The sequence below is a fragment of the Chiloscyllium plagiosum genome, unplaced genomic scaffold, assembly GCF_037043375.1.
Source record: "Chiloscyllium plagiosum isolate Xiang-an unplaced genomic scaffold, Cpla_swu_hap1 HiC_scaffold_6, whole genome shotgun sequence".
Taxonomy (NCBI): Eukaryota; Metazoa; Chordata; class Chondrichthyes; order Orectolobiformes; family Hemiscylliidae; genus Chiloscyllium; species Chiloscyllium plagiosum.
Genome location: NW_028270144.1, coordinates 28,608,741 through 28,629,835, shown reverse-complemented (window position 1 = coordinate 28,629,835; position 21,095 = coordinate 28,608,741). Strand labels below are relative to the sequence as shown.

Sequence of the window (21,095 nt, the reverse complement as noted above, 5' to 3'; positions counted from 1 at the left end):
CTTTCTTGAACTAATGCAATTCATTTGGGTGTAGGTACATTCATATTGTGTTAGAAAGAAGTTTCCAGACGTTTCTAGTTCGGAAGAATGAAAGGTGATTAAAGTGGAACATACACTGTCCTAGATGGATGCAAAAACAAGAATGTTACCTCTGGCTGCAGGCGAGAGTTGCTGGGATGCACAATAAGTCTCAGAATAATAAGTCGGTCTTTTAAGACCATGATTGGAGTAATTAGACTGTTGAGTCTTTGAAATCCTTGTTCCCAAAGGAATGGACTCTTAACCATTGAGTATGTTTAAGATAAAAAAATATTAAGGGATATTGCAATAACCTGGAAAAATAGCATTAAATTAGAAGGTGAGGTTGAATGAGAAAACTTGATATCTCAGTGACTCCCCTGTGGGAGAAACAAATGTCTCATGTCATGTTGAGGTTGTACAGGATGTACCCTCAGGAATTTCATTCCACACGTGAACCACCCTCTGAAAAGTAATTTGCCCCTCATGTCTTTTTTTAAAATCTCTCGCCTCGCGCTTAAAAAAAAAAGTGTCCGCTAGTCTTGAAATCCTAGGGAAAAGACAAATATCATTAACACTATTGATACCCTTTATTACTTTATAAAGTTCTATAAGGTTGCGTCTTAACCTTCCACGCTCCAGTGAAAAAAGTCCTAGTCAATTCAGCGTTTCTTTATAACACAAACCTTTCAAACTGGTCGACATCTACAACCTCCTATTCATCTTGAGAGGATAGGAAGAACCCAGCTTTGCATGTCACCCATAAGGCAGCATTTCTGACAAAGCAGCATTACACAATGTTCGAGATCTGCTTAAATCTATGGAGTGAGACTTGAAGTCCCATTCCTCTGATTCAAAAAGTGAGAGTTCAACAAACTGAATCACTGCTTATTAGTTTGCATCCTGCTGCGACATTGGTGCCATCTGTTTTCCTGTTATATATTGTAAATGGTTCTGCAGTTAAATTCAGTGAATACATGTGATTCCTGAAAAGAGACAAAATATTGCGCATGGTGCATGCGAACATGGAGATTTAAAATCGTTTCGTGATTGTCATTCTTTTGGGTCCAAAACACACTTTTTCTTTTTCTTATTAGATTGATATTCTTGAGAATCCTGCGATCCAGAATGTGGTGATCCTGCAGACGGTGCTGCAAGAAGTCAGACATCGAAGTGCTCCTGTATACAAAAGAATTAAGGACGTAATTAACAATCCTGAAAAGCATTTTTACACTTTCACAAACGAACATCACAAGTAAGAAAAGATGAAACATGTTTGGTATTTAATCTTATTCAGAAAACATGGGATTGTGTGATGTTCCTTCTGTCTCTTATCTGACTGATTTCATGTGATGATTGCTTCATAATTTGAGAGGGTGAAGTACTGTTGACAATGAAGGTGGTCTTCTTGAGTAAACTGTTCAATGCTATTGAAATCAGAAATTTATTTTAGATGAAAATTACAGTATTTTTCTGGTTCAGAAGTTGATAAATAACTATTACAAGTCAAATATCTTTCTGTCTTTTGTTATAATTCCAGCTGATGTTACTACTGGACAAGCCAGATCCCAGACTGAATTCTGGCTTCATAGATTACATTTTTTTTTATTGAAACATACCAAACCATGTGGCAGATCTGATTCTCATAATAAAACAGAAGCTTATAATGCAAAAGAAAAGGTAAAATAGAATTAACCAATCTATTTTCATATTTAAAAAATTGAAAAATTGCGAAACACCTAGTAAAAATGCAATCCCATCTATGCCAACACCATCACTTTGCAATATTCCAAACACCCAAGATGACTCCCTTCTCTGTCACATCTATTTGCTTGTTTCTTTCAATTTCTGGTCTTGAGAGTTTGCTAGCTTCTTCTTTGATTATTCGCATAACTAGGCTTATATTTACATTTCCCCTTAAGCAGCACGGTAGTTCAGTGGTTAGCACTGCTGCCTTACTGTGCTGGGGATTTGGAAACGTTTCCAGGCTTGGGTGACGTGTAGAGTTTGCAAATTATCCTTTTGTCTGCATGGGTTTTTGCTGCCTGCTTCTGTTTCCTCCCACGCTCCAAAGATTTGAGCTTAGGTGGATTTGCCATGTTAAACTGACCTGTGTTTTCTATGGATGTACAGGCTAGGTGGAATATCCATGCTAAATGCAGGGAAAGGATAGTGGAGATTTGGGCTGGGTGATTTGCCTTTCAGAGGGTTGATGCAGACTCCATGGGCTGAATAGTCTCTTTCTGAACTGTAAAGACTCTATGATTTTATGTCTCCAGTATCCTTATTTCCTAACAGTTCTAAATTATTTCCTTCCTTCAACAAGATCTATGTTTTTACAGCCAACTCCTAACAGGACTTCTGCGAACCTAATGAACAAATCAATTTCTGATTCTATTAACAGAAAGCTGGCTAATACTCTTAAATGTTTATTTTGTCTGTTCATAAAACTCTCCCAGGGGACAGCACAGTAGCTCAGTGGTTAGCACTGCTGCTTCACAGCACCAGGGACCCGGGTTCGATTCCAGCCTCGGGCGACTGTGTGTAGATTGTACATTCTGCCTGTGTCTGCGTGGGTTTCCTCTGGGTGCTCCAGTTTCCTCCCACAATCCAAAGATGTGCAGGTCAGGTGAATTGGCCATGCTGAATTTCCCATAGTGTTCAGGGGTGAATATCGGGTAGGGACATGGGTCAATCTTCAGAGGACCGGTGTGGACTTGTTGGGCCGAAGGGCCTGTTTCCATACTGTAGGGAATCTAATCTAATCAAAACAAACAAATTCCCATTTTTACTTCAGAGATTATGTCTCGCACCAGCAATACTGCCAACCTAATCGTTAAACCCTCTCATATACCCCAAACCCTCATGCCAGTTGTTCAAAAGCCAAACTCTGAAATATATGCTATTTCTAAATATAGATCACACACATTGTATTACATTTTTTCCTGAATAAAAGAGAGAACTTTTTATCTATTCTTCTTCTTCTCGTCAGTGCTGAGATGCAGCCCCACTCTCTGATCTCAATGGATTGCTGATAATATACTGAGGCTGCTCCCATTTGCTCCGGATATAACTAATCTCAGCAAATGGCAATAGTGCAACTGTTAAAATTGCCTTTAATTGTGAGAATGAGAGCCATTGTATACTGCTAATGCATGTCTTTTTAGATTAGATTACCTACAGTGTAGGGACAGATCCTTTAGTCCAACAAGTCCACACTGATCCTCCGAAGAGTAACCCACCCAGACCCATTTCCCTCTGACCTAACACTATGGGCAATTTGGCATGGATTGTGTGAGGAAACCAGTGCACCTGGAGGAAACCCACATAGTCCTGGGGAGAATGTGCAAACTCTGCACAGACAGTCACCCAAGGCTGGAATCTAACTTGGATCTCTGGCGCTGTGAGGCTGCGGTGCTAACCACTGAGCCACCATACTGCAAACAAATGGATGGGATGCGCTTATGAAGAAATGTGAGACTGTCACATATAACAAAATAGGTGACCATAATGACTGTCTTCTCCAACTTATATTATTTTCTCCTCATCTATTCAGTGGTATAATCAGGAATTTCAAAGCTGTTTCATTATTTTGACAAAAGACAGATATAGCTGTTAAGAATATTGAAAATTCAGGATTAATCCACTTTGAATAATGTCCATAAACACCTGGTATGTGTTGCCTCTTCAGAGATACCTACATAGAGCAAGAACAAGGTGAAAGTGCAAATGACAGGAATGACCGAGCAATACGGATAGCAGTGAAGTGGTATAACGAACATCTCAAAAAATCACATAATAACACCCTGCAACTTCAGGTTGTCTTGATAACAAATGACAGAAAAAACAAAGAGCGTGCTGTGGAAGATGGCCTGGTAGCATTTACATGTAAGTATGGGATTTGCAGAATTAGCATCTCTTTAGCTGATAGAAACTTGTATGCAGGACCTACTGGAGTATTATTCAATATATGCTGCTTGAAAACTGAGATTTTTGCTCACTAGAACAGGCATCTCCAGTAGGGTGTCTGTGAAATGGACTAAGAAGAGCAAGTACCTGGACAAATTCCAGACATCAGTATGTGACAGCCATATTGGTTTACTAGTTAATTTCTCTTGATGTTGTTGTGTTGGTTCAGTGAGAGTATTCACTTTTTGAAAATACTTGTTCTTTCATGGAATGTGATCATCACAGATTAGTCTATCATTTACTGCCCTCGCTTAATTTCCTTGAGAAGGTGGTGATGAGCCTCCACATTAAATTGTTATAGATACAGTGGTGTAGGGACACCCACAATGTTGTTAAGAAATGAGTCCTAGCTGCAGTGAAGCAATAGCAATATAATTTCAGGTTTAGGTGATTTGAGGTTTGAAGTAGAACTTGCAGGTGGTGGTGTTTTCAAGCACTTGCTATCCATGACTTAGAAATAGAAGTTTTGTGTTTGGAAGAAACTATTAAAGGAATCTGCATGAGTTGTAACAGTGGACGTTAAAGATGGTACATGCTGCTGCTACTGTCCATTATTGTTAGAAGAAGTGAATACTGAAGGTGGTGAATGCCATTAAGCAGTTGGTGTCCTGCATCTTGTGTATGTTGAAACTGCACTCATCCAGGCTAGTGGAGAGCATTCCATTGCAATCAGCCTTGTAGATAGTGGATAGGCTCTAGAGAGTCAGGAGGTGGTTTACTTACCAAGGAATTTTTATCCACTACTCTGCTTTACTAGGGCCAATACTCATGTGGCTAAATATCAAGGGCAGTGGTTAGGTGTTTGCTTGTCAGAGGAGATTGTCATTGCCTGGCACAATGTATGGCACAAATGTGGCTTTGCAGTTTATCATTCCATGCCTGAATGTTTAGGTCCTGTTGCATACGAACATGAACTGCTACAGTACAGGGAGTCTCCTATTGTCCTTAGTAACATTGTTTTGCTTTAAATTCAAGAAATTATTAGGACAGAAATCACATTTAACATCATAAGCATGGTTTTAATGTTGTTGATTTTCAATGCCTGATCCAATAATTAGGTGCAACTCTCACTCTAAGACATGAATCCATTGTCAGCTTTCTGATTTGTGGTCTGTCTTTACCCTGAACTGTTGTCCAAGGTTTGCAGCAAGCACCCCTCACCAATCAGCCGTAGACTGCCTTGTGGAGTTACTGCCCACTGATAGCCCACAGCCATTCCCGAGAGCATTCTCCTGAGGGGTGGTGTATTCCTCCATTGTCCCCAGTACCCATTCAGGCACAATGGAGAGGACCTTTGGATGTCAGCAACAACTAGACTCAATAGCCACAATGTGCCTTACACATACCTGGAGTCTACAGGGTGCTGGCTGCAATTGAAGTCTGCAGTCCCAAACTAACCAGAAACTAGAACAGCAATTCCCCCCCAACCCCGCTACTCCCCACAGGCAGCAGTAGAGTAAAGGAGATCTATCATACTCCAGAGCAAAGCACCCATTATCCTATATCTCCAAGCTGGACAAGAACCAGCATCTTCCCTTCACTGCTCCACCAGTAATGAGCCATGATCCGTTGCAGGAACCTCAGGCCACCATTACGCGTGAGGCAGACAAAAATGTCAGTGTTAGCAGGCACAACTGACATTGTGGCAGCCAGACAAGGAGTGCAAGGCCAAAATCCCACATTCAGCCATGATGACCAGCCCCAGAGACAGAATCCAGCAGGAAAGGTTGTCATGGTCACCTAAAAACACGCCACCAGACAGCCATGATACAACCTTCACATGCGGCCTCAAGTCTACTGAGCAAAAACCCAGCAAAATCCCAGAAGGCAAGCACCTTGACTCAATAATCAGAGGATCCACTATAGGAGGAACTGTTAATAAACTTGATGAGGCTACAACATTGGACTGTTGTGTGCCAAACAGCAAATGTTGGACAGCTCCAAACAATTTCATCAGCAACAGATAAGGTTTAAGCTCTTCAGTCTCTCTATTCACTTGTAAATGGTATTGGACAGTTCACTGGAGGTTCCTCAAACATCCTCATTGTGAATGATTAGTGTTATTGCAAAAGATCAGGCTAAGTATTTGCAGCAGTTTTCAATCAGAAGTGATAAGTGGATAAACCATCTTGATTCAGCAATGTCCTGTGCATGCAAAGCAGGACAAATCCAAACCAAATGGTTCCTGCCCCCATCAGTCTACTCTTGATCATCAATAGAGTGATGGAGGAATCAACAGCAGTGCAATCAAGCAGCACTTGCTTCACAATAACCTGATTAGTAATGCTTAGTTGGGTTTTGCCTGAAACGTCCATTTCGAAACTCCTTGGATGCTGGCTGAATTGCTGTGCTCTTCCAGCACCACTGATCCAGAATTCTGCCAGGGTCACTCAACTTCTGACTTCATTGTAGTCTTTAGTACAGACATGAACTAAACAGCTGAACTCCAGAGATAAAGTGAGACTGACTCTGCTTGACATTAAGCCAGTGTTTGATAAAATGTGTCACTAAGGAGCCATAGTGAAACTCCACTGGTTGGAATCATACTTGGCACAAAGAAACATGGTTATGGTTGTTGATGGTCACTCATCTCCGCTCCAGCTGTTTCCAAGCTGTATGACTCTGACATATTTTCAGATGTTGACCTGGTGACTATACTGGGCACAACCAATTTCAGATGCTCATCAATGACCTTCCATCATATGGGCAGAAATAGGGAGATGTGTTCACTTGAAAACAATGTCCAGCATTATTCATGACTCCTCAGTTAAAGCAGTCCAAGTCCAATACAGCAAGACCTAGGTAATTTGCAGGCATGGGCTGACAAATTTTAATTTACCTTTACAGCCTACAAGTGGCTGGCAATGACTACTTCCAACAAGACACATTACACCCATTACCTCTTAACATTCAATGGCGTTACCATCACTGAATCTGGCAGAATCAGCGTCCTTGAGATTAGATCAGATTGACTAGAAACTGAACTAGACTAGCGATACAAGTACAGTGACTACGGGAGAGACACTGAATTCTGCAGCTAGTAGATCACATCCTGTCTCTCCAAAGCCTGTCCGTCATCTGCAAGGCACAAGTCAGGAGTGTGATGAAATGCTTTCCCACTTACCTGGATGAGTGCAACTCCCAACGGCACTCCAGCTTGACATCGTCCAGGACAAAGTAGCCAGCTTGATTGGCACTGCATCCACATTCACTTCTGCTACCACTAATGCTCATAGCAGAGTGTATACCATCTACAAGATGACTGCAGAAATTCACTAAGATTCCTTTGACAGCATCTCCAAAACTGATGGCCACTCCTATCCAGAAGCCAAGGCAGCAGATGCATGGGAATACCACTACTTGTAATTTCCTTTCCGAGCCACTCACCATTTTAGCCTGGAAATGGATTGCAGTTTCTTTCATGTTAGTACCATCATGGATTTTTCATTTTTAAATTTTATTTAGTTTTATTCTTTTTATCATTTTTGGTTTGTATTGTGAACTGAGAAGATGGCCTTTGGACTGTGAGCTGCAAATTGCTTTATATACAAAAAGTAAACAAACAAGCTGCTATATGTCCATGAGGCCAGGCCTGAAAGTTAAATGCAGATTGGTTCTTGTTTAAAAAGTGCTGTGAAGATGCTTTGACTCCAGAATGGCCTTATGTTCAAGCATATGTTCAATTATGTTGAATAGTAACTGGAACTTTGTAAGGAGTCAACCAGTCTCACGAAGAGAGGCCAGAATTTGAACTGGTTTGTGAACTATGTTTTCAGTCAGAAGGATTGTGCCTGCAAAAGCTGCAGGGTGGAGGTTTGAGTGCTCATTGCTGACTTGTTGAATATTTGGAGAATTGAATCTCAATTACAAGAATTAAACAACTATTCCTTGGGGACTTTTTGCAGGGACCAGTGTTGACAGAAACTAAGCAAGATACAGTCACATAGAGTCATAGAAATGTACAGCACGGAAACAGGCCTTCGTTTCAACTCATTCATGCCAACCAGATATCCTAACCTAATCTAGTCCCATTTGCCAGCACTTGGTCCATATCCCTCTTAAGCCCTTCCTATTCAAATACCCATCCAGATACCTTTTAAATGCTGTAATTGTACTGACCTCCACCACTTCTTCTGGCAGCTTGTTCCATGCACACACCACCCTCTGTGTGATAACGTTGTCCCTTAGGTCCTTTTTATATCTTTCCCCTCTCACCCTCAACGTTTGTCCTCCAGGTCTGGGCTCTCCCAACCCAGGGAAAAGACCTTGTTTATTTATCCTATCCATGCACCTCATGATTTTATAAACCTCTATAAGGTCACCCCTCAGCCTCTGAATCTCCAGGGAAAACAGCCCCAGCTTATTCAGTCTCTCCACATAGCTCAAATCCTCCAAACCTGGCAACATCCTTTTAAATGTTTTGTGAACCCTTTCAAGTTCCACAACATCCTTCTGACAGGAAGGGGACCAGAATTGCATGCAATATTTCAACAGTGCCAGATGTACATACAGATGTACAGCATGGAAACAGACCCTTCGGTCCAACTCATCCATACCAACTTAAATTAATCTAAGCCTTTTTGTCAGCTTGTGGCCCATATCCCTCTTAAACCCTTCCTATTCATGTACTCATCCAGTTGTCTTGTAAATGTTGTTATTGTACTAACCTCCACCACTTCCTCTGTCAGCTCATTTTATACAGGCACCACTCTCTGTGAAAAGGTTGCCCTTTATGTTCCTTTTAAATCTTGTCCCTCTCGTCATAAATCTATGACCTCTAATTTTGGACACCCTTACCCTAGGAAAAAGACCTTGGCTATTCACCCTATCCAAACCCCTCATGATTTTATAAACATTTATAAGACCACCCCATAGCCTCAGTCTATTCAACCTCTTCCCGATAGCTCCAACCCTGGCAACTCCTTGTAAATCTTTTCTGAACCCTTCCAAGTTTCACAACACCATCCTTGTACCAGGAGACCAGAATTGAATGCAGTATTTCAAAAGTGGCCTAAACAATGTCTTGTACAGCTGCAACATTACCTCCAACCATGATCTCAGTGCATTGAGTATAACGGCAAGCATACCAAACACTGCCTTCATTATCCTATCTATCTCTGACTCTACTTTCAAGGAACTTTGAATCTGCACTCTTTCTTTAGCAATACTCCCAGGGCCTTGCCATTAAGTGTATAAGTCCTGCTCTGATTTGCCATTCCAAAATGCAGCACCTCACATTTATTTAAAATAAATTCCATCAGCCATTCTTCGGTCCCATTGTTCTCTGAGGTAACCTTCACTAACTACTGCATCTCCAATTTTGGTGTCATCTGCAAACTTAGCAATTGTACCTCCTATATTCACATTCAAGTCATTTCTATAAGTGGCAAAAAAACAGTGGACCCAGCATTGATCTTTGCGGCACACCACTGGTCACAGGCCTCCATTCGATAAAGCACCCTCGACCACCATCCTCTGTCTCCTACCTGTAAGCAAGTTCTGTATTCAAATGGCTAGTTCTCCCTGTATTCCATGTGATCTAACCTTGTTAACCAGTCTACCATGCAGAACCTTGTCAAACTACTTATTGAAGTCCATATATATTACACCAACCTCTCTGCCTTCCTTAATCTTTTTTGCTACTTAAAAAAACTCAGTCAAGTTAGTGAGACATGATTTCCCATACACAAAACCATGTTGACTATCCCTAATGAGTCCTTGCCTTTCCAAATACATGCAAATCCTGTCTGTCAGGATCCCCTCCAACAAATTGCCCACCACGACTCTGGGCAATGGTCTATAGTTCCCTTGCTTATCCTTACCACCTTTCTTAGATAGTGGCGCCGTGTTTTCCAAGCTCCAGTCTTTTGGCACCTCACCTGTGGCTATAGATGATGCAAATGTCTCAGCAGCCCAGCAATAATTTCCCTAGCCTTCCACAGAGGTTTAGGGTACCCTTGATCAGATGACAGTAATTTATCTATCTTTCTGTTTTAAGGCTTCCAGCATCACCATCTCTGTAATATGGAAATTTTTTAACATGTCGCTGTTTATTTCCACACATTCTATTTCCTCCATATGCTTCTCCACAGTAAACATTGATGCAAAATACTCATAGTACTTTTCCCATCTCCTGCGGTATCACATATAGGCAGCCTTGCTGATTTGTAAGGGGCCCTATTCTCTCTTTAGTTACTCTTTTGTCCTTAGTGTATTTGTAGAATCCCTTTGGTTCCTCCTCAACTCTCATGTCCCCTTTATGAACTCCTGATTTCCCTCATAAGTATATTTCTCCTGCCTTTAAACTCTTTTCCGGATGTACCCAATCCCTGCTATCTATACCTGACATATGCTTCTTTCTTTTTGACCAAAATCACAATTTCTTCAGTCATCTAGCGTTTCATATACCTACCAGCCTTACCTTTCACCCTAACAGGAACATACGGTCTCTGGATTCTCATTTTTGAAGGCTTCCCACTTTCCAGCCATCCCTTTACCTGTGAATATTTGCCCCCAATCAACGCTTCAAAGTTCTTGCCTAATACTGTCAAAATTGGCCTTCCACCAATTTAGAACTTTAACATTTAGATCTGATCTATCCTTTTCTATCAGTATTTTAAAATTAATAGAATTATTGTCGCTCTCCCCCAAAGTGCTCCCCCACTGATACCTCAGTCACCTACCCTGCCTTATTTCCCAAGAGTAGGTCAAGTTCTGCACCTTCTCTAGTAGGTACATTGACATACTGAATCAGAAAATGTTCTTGTGTGTACTTAACAAATTCCTCTCTATCCAAGCCCTTAATACTATGGCAGTGCCAGTCTATGTTTGGAAAGTTAAAATCCCCTAACACTACTACTCTACACTCTTACAAATTTGCTTCACAGTTTCCTTCTGACGGTTGGGGGGTGTCTATAGTACAATCCCAATAAGGTGATCAACCCTTCCTTGGACGTTCTGCCTGGAATATCCTCCCTATTTACAGCTGTAACATTATTCTTAATCAAAAACGCTGTTCGCCATTCTGCCTTGCGGTCCCCAGCATTCCTACAGCATCTATACCTTGGAACATTAAGCTGCCAGTCCTGTCCATCCCTGAGCCACATCTCTGTAATCAGTATGATATCCAAGTCCAATGTTCTCAACCATGCCCTGAGTTCACCTAACTTCCCTGTTAGGCCTCTTGCATTGAAAGAAATGTAGCTGAATTGATCACCCCTCCACCCCCCAAACTCTGCCACTATATTAGTCCCCTTCCAGTTCAGGTGCAACCAGTCCCAGGTCACTTCTACTCCAGAAGAGATTCCAATGATCCAAAAAAATCAATCCCTCTCCCTTGCACCAGCTCCTCAGCCACGCATTTATCTGCACTATCCTCCTATTCCTTCTCTCACGAGCTCTGGGAGCATTCCAGACATTGCTGTCCTCGAGGACCTACTTTTGAAACTCCTGCCTAATTTCTTATATTCTCTCCTCAGGACCTCATTCTTTTCTCTTCCTTTGTCCTTAGTTCCAATGTATACAATGACCTCCTGGTCCCTCTCCCATTAGAGAATATTCTGCATCCTTTCCAACATATCCTTGGACCTGGCTCCAGGGACACAACACACACCATTTTGATGTCTCTTTGTCAGCCACAGAAATGTCTGTCTGTGCCTCTGACCAGACAGTTGCCTTTCACAATAGATCTCTGACGTACCCCTCATTATGTTAGAGCCAGTCTCTGTACCAAACACCTGGCTGTCCGTGCTATGTTCCCCTAATAGACCATCGCCCTGTACATTTTCCAAAACAACATACTTGTTTGAGATAGGGATAGTCACAGGAGACTCCTGCGCTACCTGCGTACCCCCCCCCCCCCCCCCCCCCCAGTTTCTAGAGGTAACCCATCTACCTGACTGCAGTTTTTCTACCTTCTTGAAGCCTCCATCCATTCACCACCCCAGCTCCTGTAAATTCCTCATTCCCTCCAATGGCCGCTCCAACCTATCCATGCAATGTGATAGGATTCACAACTAAACACACTTCCTGCAGACAAACTCATCAGGAAAGTTACAATTCTCTCTAATCTCCCACATCCAACAGGAAGAGCACGTTACTCTACTAAAGTCCATCTTTGCACTTTAATAATCTACAACCCAGAAAATAGCAATCTTGCTGCTCTAGAAACACTTCTCTAAGATAAGTTGGAACCTATATTTTATATTGTTAAAGCTTAATCAAGAGACAGATCTCAATAAAACATATCATCAAAAAACCCACTCTACTTGCTGTTGTAGCTTTACAAAACAAAGTTGGGTTGAACATTTTTTAAAACAACCAGAGACTTAGTTGTTCCCCACACAGGTTTCTCCAAGGTCAGCTGTGAATTTCACTTTGTTTCTGTTTCTTAGCATGAACTCCAATGTCCAGTGATACTTGAAACAAACAGTAGAGGCAAGCAACTGTGAAAGTTCACTGCCTGGTTAGACAGCTGTGCAGGTTCACTGATCCTTTTTTCACCATTTACATAGTATCTGCCCCCTCTCTCTTCCTCCTTTATTCAAAGTGCTATTGTCTTGTTCTCTTCCAAAGTTTCAAAACAATGTAACAGTTTATAAAACAGTAATTATTGCTCCAAGAATTCGTGGAAATCAGCTCCAACACTGAAAATACCTTACAAAAGGAACCACAATTTTTTCCCCTTCCTCCATCTAGAATTAGCAAGGATAAATGTGGCAACTTTAAACAGTAACCTTTCGAGCAAAGCCAACTAGTTTAGATCCCATTTTAGTATCTCCTAAAGCCAGTAATATTTTTCACGATTCTAATTACTAAAACATGAGAGTTAGTAATGAAATAACAATCATTTTTATGAATGTGAAATTTTGTTTTTGTTAATTATGAAATATTCGTGCTTGAAATGTGAATACTTCATCAGGCAGCAACTTTACCACCTGATATGTTTAGATATTTTAATTCACATTCTGACTGTTTTCTGTTTCCACATTTTGGAATTGTTTATAATTTTGCATTGTTCAATTGTGATCACTCCACTTCTGTCCGTCCTTGCTTTTAGGTGATGAATATGTCAAGAGTTTAGTTGGGAATCCTGAACTAGTTGATCGCCTGGCTTGTGTTTCAGATACAGCTGTAAGTTCTGAAACTTTCCTTTATGGGGAAGGGTATGAGGGAGGAGAGAGGTTTTGAAATGTTGTTGTAAAGTATCGCAAGATTAAACAAAGAAAAACTCCATTGATGAGGTCAGTTTTACAATCACCATAAGTAACTGACTGAATTGAGGACCTTTTCAAGGTCTCGCACAACATATACCTTAGCTGGCATGATGTGTTAATTATGTCCTATTGTACATCCTCTGTTTTACATTGATGCACTGTTAAGTGCAGATTCAGCTTTTACCATTTAATCAGTTCAGCAAATATTACGTTAAGTGTATAAACTTAATAACGTCAAAGCTAAAATATAAATGTTGAAGTGTCATAAACAATCAAATGACCAACATGACTATGATTTTATTTGAGTTCAGAGCCTTAACAGGTAATTTTCTAATCAAAATAGCTTTTGTTAATGAAGTAAACTTCATAATGTCCAAATTTACGAATATCCGTTTTTTTGACTTCAGATGTTGTTTTTGGATATGAGGACGGTGGAGGTTTGCTCACTTCTGCTTGTCCTGAAAAATGTTTATAGTTTTTTTTGATCTGCAGCCTTTGGTTATTGTGCTCCAGCATTGATGTTGCATTGAGAAATTCAAGATTTAAACCCTGTGGATGTATATATCTAAAACTTACTTGAGGAATACACTTGGAAAAAGCAGTCATAGATGGGAACTTTGTGCAGTTTTGGAATGAAGGATATTAATTCAGATTTTATCAATTGCTGTAGAAAATGGGTCGAAATATCATCTAAGATATAGTGTCTATTCAGATGTATGAATTCAAAATTGTCATGTTTAAATATGGTTAACTAGCATGCTTTGTGTAACCAAAAGTAATATTTTGTTCACTCTAGAATGACATTGAGAGTGGTAAGCTGATCTTCAGAGAACATCTGCCTTTATCCAAAATACAGCAAGGTTTAAAGTCTAATCACTTCTTGCAAGGGACCTTCCGTGCTAACAGGGACAACTATCTCGAAGCCACAGTCTGGATCCATGGAGAAGAAGGAGAGAACAAAGATGTAATTCTGCTCAGTTCTTTGATTCCCTTAATGACATTCCATTTTTCTAAAACCTGCAATTGGAAATTATGTATTGACAGAGGAGAGATATAGATGATTCCCAGCATTTCAAACTTGGCACCTTGGAAGCAAGGATGTTCTCGATGACTGACTGGGTTGTCCGGAGTTGAGGGTCACAATGTCAACATAAGGGTACTTAGGTTTGAAATGAGAAATTTTTTTACCCAGAAAATGCTGGATCTATAGAGCTCTCTGCTACAGAAAACAGTAGAGGCGAAAACAGTGAATGTTTTCAAAAAGGAGATATATATAGTTTTTAGGCCTATAGTGTTCAGTGTATGGGGAGGAAGCAAAAACAGGGGTTACTGAGTTGGACGATCAGCTATGCTCTTATTGGATGGCAGTCCAGGCTGAAAGGGCAGAATGGCCTAATCTTGCGCTTATTTTCTATTTAAGTCTACATTAAACAATGGAAATCTGTTGCCTCTAGCTGTGTGAGGTTTTCCATCATATGACTTTGAATGGCGTTAGTCCATTTCTTATATCAACAGTACAAATTGCCAGACTCTATATCAGTTCAATAATGAAGTTCAAATAACATAAAAAGTATTCTGTGTGGAGTTGAAAGACTTAGTATGTAAAGTGTAGTAGTATTTGATGTTCGGTGCCAGAGAATTATGGTCTAAGCTCTACGGTACCCTATTTTATGAATTTTGTAAATCACATCTTAACTAGCCAATATTATTTTTTTTTCTCATGGCTAGAAATCAGTTGTACATTTCCTGTTACCTCTGGAATTTCTCCACTGTTGGGTACTTAATCGGTGACAGAATTTCAGAACTGCCAAACGTTTTCTTTTAAGTGCAAGACAAATTTTGTTGTGGAAAAATTCACTCACTTGTTCCCTTATGATGCATAACTCCTCCACGCACCTTAAACATAGTTGGAATCAAATATTGGTTTTGAACTTGTGTGCATTTACATTTTCTTTTTGCTGTAGAGAGGAGAAGATGAACTCTGCTGGGATGGGAGAGGTAATTGATAGCAGGTCGTAGTGCGCCAATGTTATAAACATGTTTCATCCCTTTGGACCTCTCAGTCCACTGGTTTTGACAATCTAAAAGTGTCAGTGTACTTCATACTTCAAGTACTCCCCTCGCCTTTCCTCTGCTTTGATTGTGCAAACAACATATGATAGATTATAACCTCTCTTATCTGGAAATGTATTTTTTGAAAACACCAATATTTTGAATGATTTAAAAAAGATATCCAATGAACTCGCAAGCGTACTGCTCTAATGTTCAGCATTTTAACACAAGTACTTTGAGAACAGAAACATGGATGCTATGGTATTTGGATATGTAAAAAAATTAAATTTGGATTTAATTTTGTGATTTTACAGATTCTTATACAGGGGCTCAAGAATCTCAATCGAGCTGTACACGAAGATGTAGTGGCAGTAGAACTGCTCCCCAAAGAGATGTGGGTGGCACCATCAGCTGTTGTACTTCAAGATGAAGGGCAAGTTGAAGCTGATGAAGAGGATGAAAGAGAAGGCCTTGTAAGAGATTTAATGCTGCATGCATTTACTATAATGTTTTCATAATTATTCAGAAATAAAACTTCTCTTTATACAGGCTTTTCATAGCAATACGATTCATTTTTCTCCAAACCCTCCATTCCAGTATTTCAAAGTAAAAGAAATCATTGTGATCTTTGTATGAACTGCAAAAATCATCTTGTTGTCCAATAAAGATTCTAGGCAAGATGGAGAGAAGGAAGCAATGAGTCTATGCATCTTATCGTGTCAAAGGACTGATTTTGTAAATACAAACTTTAATAGGTGGCCAAAGGTTTCGGAGAAATTGATTTTCAGGGTATATTTGACATTATTACCTGCAAAACAATTGCCTGTGATTGTTTCTGCAAATGATATTGACTTCTATTCAAATCAGATTTAAATGACCTTCCCCTTTGCTACATAGCTTCAGAATATTATTTTAGGGGCTCGAGTAGAATATATGTGACAATCTTGTAAATTTAAATTGAAGGAAGAGGTCATCAGCATTAAAAATTCTTATGCGAGAAGAGATTTTAAAATTTTAAAAATTGATTCAACTGTTAAAATTGTTCAGATCAAGAATGTAGATCTGGAAGTTAACATGCTCTTTAAGAAATGTTTGTTTTCTCTTCAAGCTGAAGACTGTTACAGCTAGAACATTTTCAAAGCCAACTGGTAGAGTAGTAGGAATAATTAAAAGGAACTGGCGGGCATACTGTGGCATGATTTCCAAGTCACAAATTAAGGAGGTGAGCGCATATTTGAAAAGAGATATCCCTGCATTTTAAATAATGTAACAAATTATTCTTAATTTGAAACTTCATAGCTGTATTACTAGTGCGTATATTTTTATCTACATTTCAAGTCAACAAGACACTTGTTCACACCAGCAGACCGCAGGATTCCTAGGATTCGAATAGAAACTCGACAATCCTCTGCACTTGAGAACCAGAGAATAATTGTTGTAATTGATGCTTGGCCCAGAACGTCTCGATATCCTAATGTAAGTATAGCAATTCAGCTTGCGTGTTTTGTTTGCCTGGGAAAGATTGCTACCAAAAATACCCATAATATAAAACTTGAAAAGCAAATCGAGCAGTTTATATCATTCATCTGAGTTTGGATATTGTAATAAATTATTCAGGCACACATCATTTTAAGTAAGATCTATCCTGTTGTCTGTTTTCATTTTTTATTTTCATGCACACTAAAGCTATTAGTGGTAACTGAAAGTTAGTGATATCTGATAACTGTCTTAATAAAAGGTGAATAATTGCACTATAATTATTGCAAGTTTGTTTCAAAAACTTGAAACTGATTATTGGGAAACATGGCATTTAAAAAGAAAAACTGTTGCACTTTTAATTGGTTTATTAAAGAAACTCTTTGAGCTGGATTTTATGGTCTGTAGTGAAGTGAGCACTGTTGCTATATGGATATAAGCCCCACATTGATCTTTATGTGCTGTTGACTGAAGGCCCACTATCTACTGACATGTTACATCCCCTGAGTGAAATTGGCATTCATGAGCGGGGCAAGAAATAGTGAGATTTCAGAAGCCATCAGATTGAAGCATCCTCTCTGAGACACATGAGTTTACACTGGGGAGAAAAAAAAGACAATTTAGATTTAAATAACATGGAGGAAACAGATAAAACAAGAATTAATGTTGGGATTACAAGGCAATGATTGAAGAGACAGTATGGAAAACATTTTTCAAATAAATCTGCAGCATGAACTAAATCTGAAAGACTGAGAGTCCACACTGTTAGAATAAAATACTCCAGTTCTGGAGCGATAGTGTGAAAGTAATTGTGACTTATTAGGTTGCTTAAAATAATGCACCTCCATGCACTGCCCTAATTCTTTCCTGTCTACTAGGGTGAGTATCTTAATTTCATGCTCTTACGTGGATGTCAATGGCTGAGATGCTGTTACATTGCAATCTGTGCAAGAGCAAGATAGCTTAGCAGCTTTTGGATTCCCATGTTGGATTGTGTAAGTGTATTCTCACTGCTGTCTGATTTGTGCCATTGAAAAGGTGAACTTTGTTATCCACCCCATTCTGCTCCAAGCAAAATTGAGGCCTGTGAATCACTTATGAAGCAGTTTACAAGGGGAACAATAGCAAGCTAATTGGCTTTATTTGTGATTTAAAGTAATTTTGAGTAGTAGTCCTTTGTTGGGATAACTCATATTTTTATTAGCATTGGCAAGTTTTCAAGATTAGTTTGTTTTACTCCAAAACCATTCTGCCATCTCTGATTTGAAATGTACATTCTTGCTTGAGTGCAATGGCATAACATGACTAGCAGTTGCAACCTTATGGTTGGCAATTGGTGACGGTTGTAAATAAATGATGGACTTTACATATCATCTTTCCTATTGCTTAATGGTTTGTTCCCCATACAGTGTGAAAGCGTAAAGCTTTGCCTCTGATGAAACGTGCAATTCCTTATTTCAGCTTTTTAATGACCACCCTAATGTATATGATCTGTAAAACCCTAATTGTAAAAGTAAATGTTCAGAGGTAATGTCATTTAAGATAGATGTGTGATATTTCTTACCTTCAGAATATTAATTTGAGAAACAGTGTATGCAGGTCAGCCACAGATATCAGATGATCTTCCATTGATTCCAGTCCACACTATTTCTCAATGTGGGTGCTAGGGTTGACTTTGCCATTCCCGGATAGGAAAGCAAAATTCAAGAGAGCATTGCTGCATCTGTTCAGTAACTCCCCTTTGAAAACCTATTTGACGAGAAAGCATGTTGATGAAGATGGTGGAGAGTAGTTGGTGCTACTCTCAAAATCTTGAGAACCTCCAGGGGGGAAAAAAGGAGAAAAAGGCAACAAAATAACCAGAAATTTATGTGTTGTGTTTGAATTTGGACAGGGACACTTTGTGAGAAGTCTTGGAAATGCTGGGGATAAAGAAACAGAAACCGAAGTTCTTCTGCTGGAGCATGATGTCCCTCACCAGCCTTTCTCACAGGCTGTGCTTAGTTTTTTACCCAAAATGCCATGGGTAATCACAGAAGAGGTATTGTAATTGTTAAACTCTTGTTCAGTTTGAAGAGGATGTTCAAGTCCAGCACACCATAATTTTCATTCCTTAACATACCTTTACACTTTCAGAAGAGAAAGAACAATGCATCAGATATTAACCCCACCAGGTATAATGACAGAGAGAAGTAGGGATTTTTAAATATTTTTTGCCTAGCTTAATATACTGTTGTCGTGATGACTGTTAAAACAGTAGAGACCATTCAGTGACTGCATTTTAAAGCAATGTCCGATCCTAATATAATTTTCTGATGAATATATTTGGAAGTTAGGTTTGTCACAGGGATACTTTTGAATGAGAAAAATATGTAGGTGACGGATGAGAGATACATTAAGTAAAACAAACCCATTTCCAGCTTTAATTGAATCTGGAAGGTCTGTGCATAGCCATCGTAATGCATATGGACATACAAGATACAAACAGTAGTAGACAATTTGACACATTGAGTTTTCTCTGCCATTCGGTTAAATTATGCCTGATCTATTTATGTTTCACCTTCCATATTCCCATTTATCCCATTAACCTTGAATTCCCTTGCCTAACAAGTCTTCCTCTATTTTAAAACAATTAATAGCCCTGCCTTCTGAGGCATAGGGTTCCAAAATCGTGCTATCCTCTGAGAAGAAAAAAAAGCTTCTCCTCTCTGTCTGAAAAGGAGGATGCCTAATGTTTAAAACTGTGCCACCTACTTTGGACTAACCTACGAGACAAAGCATTTTTCTACTACCACCTTGTCAAGACTATTCAGGATCTCGTATGCAGCAGTCAGGTCAATTGTCATGCTTCTAAACTGAAGGAGTCAGGTAGAACTTTGTATTTCTTCACTCTGCAGGATTTTCAGGACTCTGATGGTCCTTGCTATCTTCTAAGATGGAAATGTGTTGCTGGAAAAGCGCAGCAGGTCAGGCAGCATCTAGGGAACAGGAGAATCGACGTTTCGGGCATTAGCCCGAAACGTCGATTCTGCTGTTCCCTAGATGCTGCCTGACCTGCTGTGCTTTTCCAGCAACACATTTCCATCTCTGATCTCCAGCATCTGCAGACCTCACTTTCTCCTTGCTATCTTCTAACCTTTCTATGCAAAGAGTGATGAGACAGAGATCAATAGAATGATAAAATGGTTTTTACTACTTAGCTACAGCATGGATCTCCAGTATATCTAAAAATGACAGACTGGAGACCCCAAACATGAGATTACAGAAGCAGTTATACTCTCAGACTCGGTCACAATAAATTAACATACCATTTAAGAGGCTTGCAGTTATCTAAATCCAATCATTAGTATTGTCTAGGTTTACATCATATGGAATGAATAAAATTAAGAGATATATCTCTATATTTGCACTATATGATTTGTGCGAAGGCACGTATAAACTATCAGGTCTGATTGCACTTGGGCTACAATTTGTCCTTAACATAATGCTTTATATCTGACTTGTGTATATCAGTCATCATCCCCAGTCTGATACGTGGTTTGTTGCAAACTTATTTTAAGTCTTAGAGTTTCAATGAATAACATCCTCTTTGTTGGGTGTGATCATTATCATCATTCTTCCTTTGCTAGCTTGCAAGTAAATTGCCTCCTAAAACAAATTGTCCCATGTATTGTTGAACTAACAGTTTTGTGTCCTTCTGAGTTCATTCCCAGCTAGCAGGTCACAACTATGTGCTGTTAAAAATTGCTCAAGTTATTTTGTTATAATATCTTAAACTCTTTTAATATTCATTGTGGGCATCTCTGGTTAAGCCAGCATTTAAGTATAAAATCAAAAGAACAGCTTACATTGGCAATCAAAAACGATAGTAGAAATGATAGAGAAATTCAGCAGCTCTGGCAGCATCTGTGGAAAGAAAGATGAGTTAATGTTTCAGGTCCTGTGACCCTTCTGCAATTTCTGTTTTTGTTTGTAATTTATTTAAATATGATACTGTAAGCCTCACTTCCAAATAATTTTGGATTTTTATCCAGTGTTGTATAGGTTTTCAAAGCTGTGATAAATCTGGCATTGGGGCAAAAGACCCTTTTCATGCATCCATTGATTTGGGAACATGGAATCTCATCACTTTTTATCTTCTAAGTCACCTACATTATAACCAAATTTATATCCTATTTGTACATTGACTGTCAGTGCTCCTGTCCTAAACCTCTGTTAGGTAAAATTTATTAAACCAATGGCTTTATCATCTGGCTTTCGGTTTGGATGAAGGATGAAGACTTCTGACAAGAGCATAACTTTTCTCTTTATAAATGTTCATGAACCTTGAATGATATTGCAGAACAGATCATCTTGTGTGACACA

At 39.4% G+C, this 21,095-nt stretch overlaps 1 protein-coding gene across 2 annotated transcripts in view; it reads left to right on the top strand.

Annotated features, from left to right (window-relative positions):
- dis3 (DIS3 exosome endoribonuclease and 3'-5' exoribonuclease) overlaps positions 1–21,095 on the top strand; it is a 44,252-nt gene that overhangs the window by 1,619 nt on the left and 21,538 nt on the right. Inside the window, exons 1-9 of one of the 2 annotated variants that reach the window (XM_043691367.2) lie at positions 1,135–1,273; positions 1,559–1,698; positions 3,710–3,906; positions 13,046–13,119; positions 13,999–14,166; positions 15,569–15,727; positions 16,363–16,476; positions 16,593–16,730; positions 18,625–18,771. In XM_043691367.2, the coding sequence (XP_043547302.1) occupies positions 1,685–1,698; positions 3,710–3,906; positions 13,046–13,119; positions 13,999–14,166; positions 15,569–15,727; positions 16,363–16,476; positions 16,593–16,730; positions 18,625–18,771 (1,011 nt within the window). In that variant the 5' untranslated portion in view covers positions 1,135–1,273; positions 1,559–1,684. Of the gene's footprint in view, positions 1–1,115; positions 1,274–1,558; positions 1,699–3,709; positions 3,907–13,045; positions 13,120–13,998; positions 14,167–15,568; positions 15,728–16,362; positions 16,477–16,592; positions 16,731–18,624; positions 18,772–21,095 lie in introns of those variants that run through there. The other variant, XM_043691366.2, reaches the window with a different exon arrangement.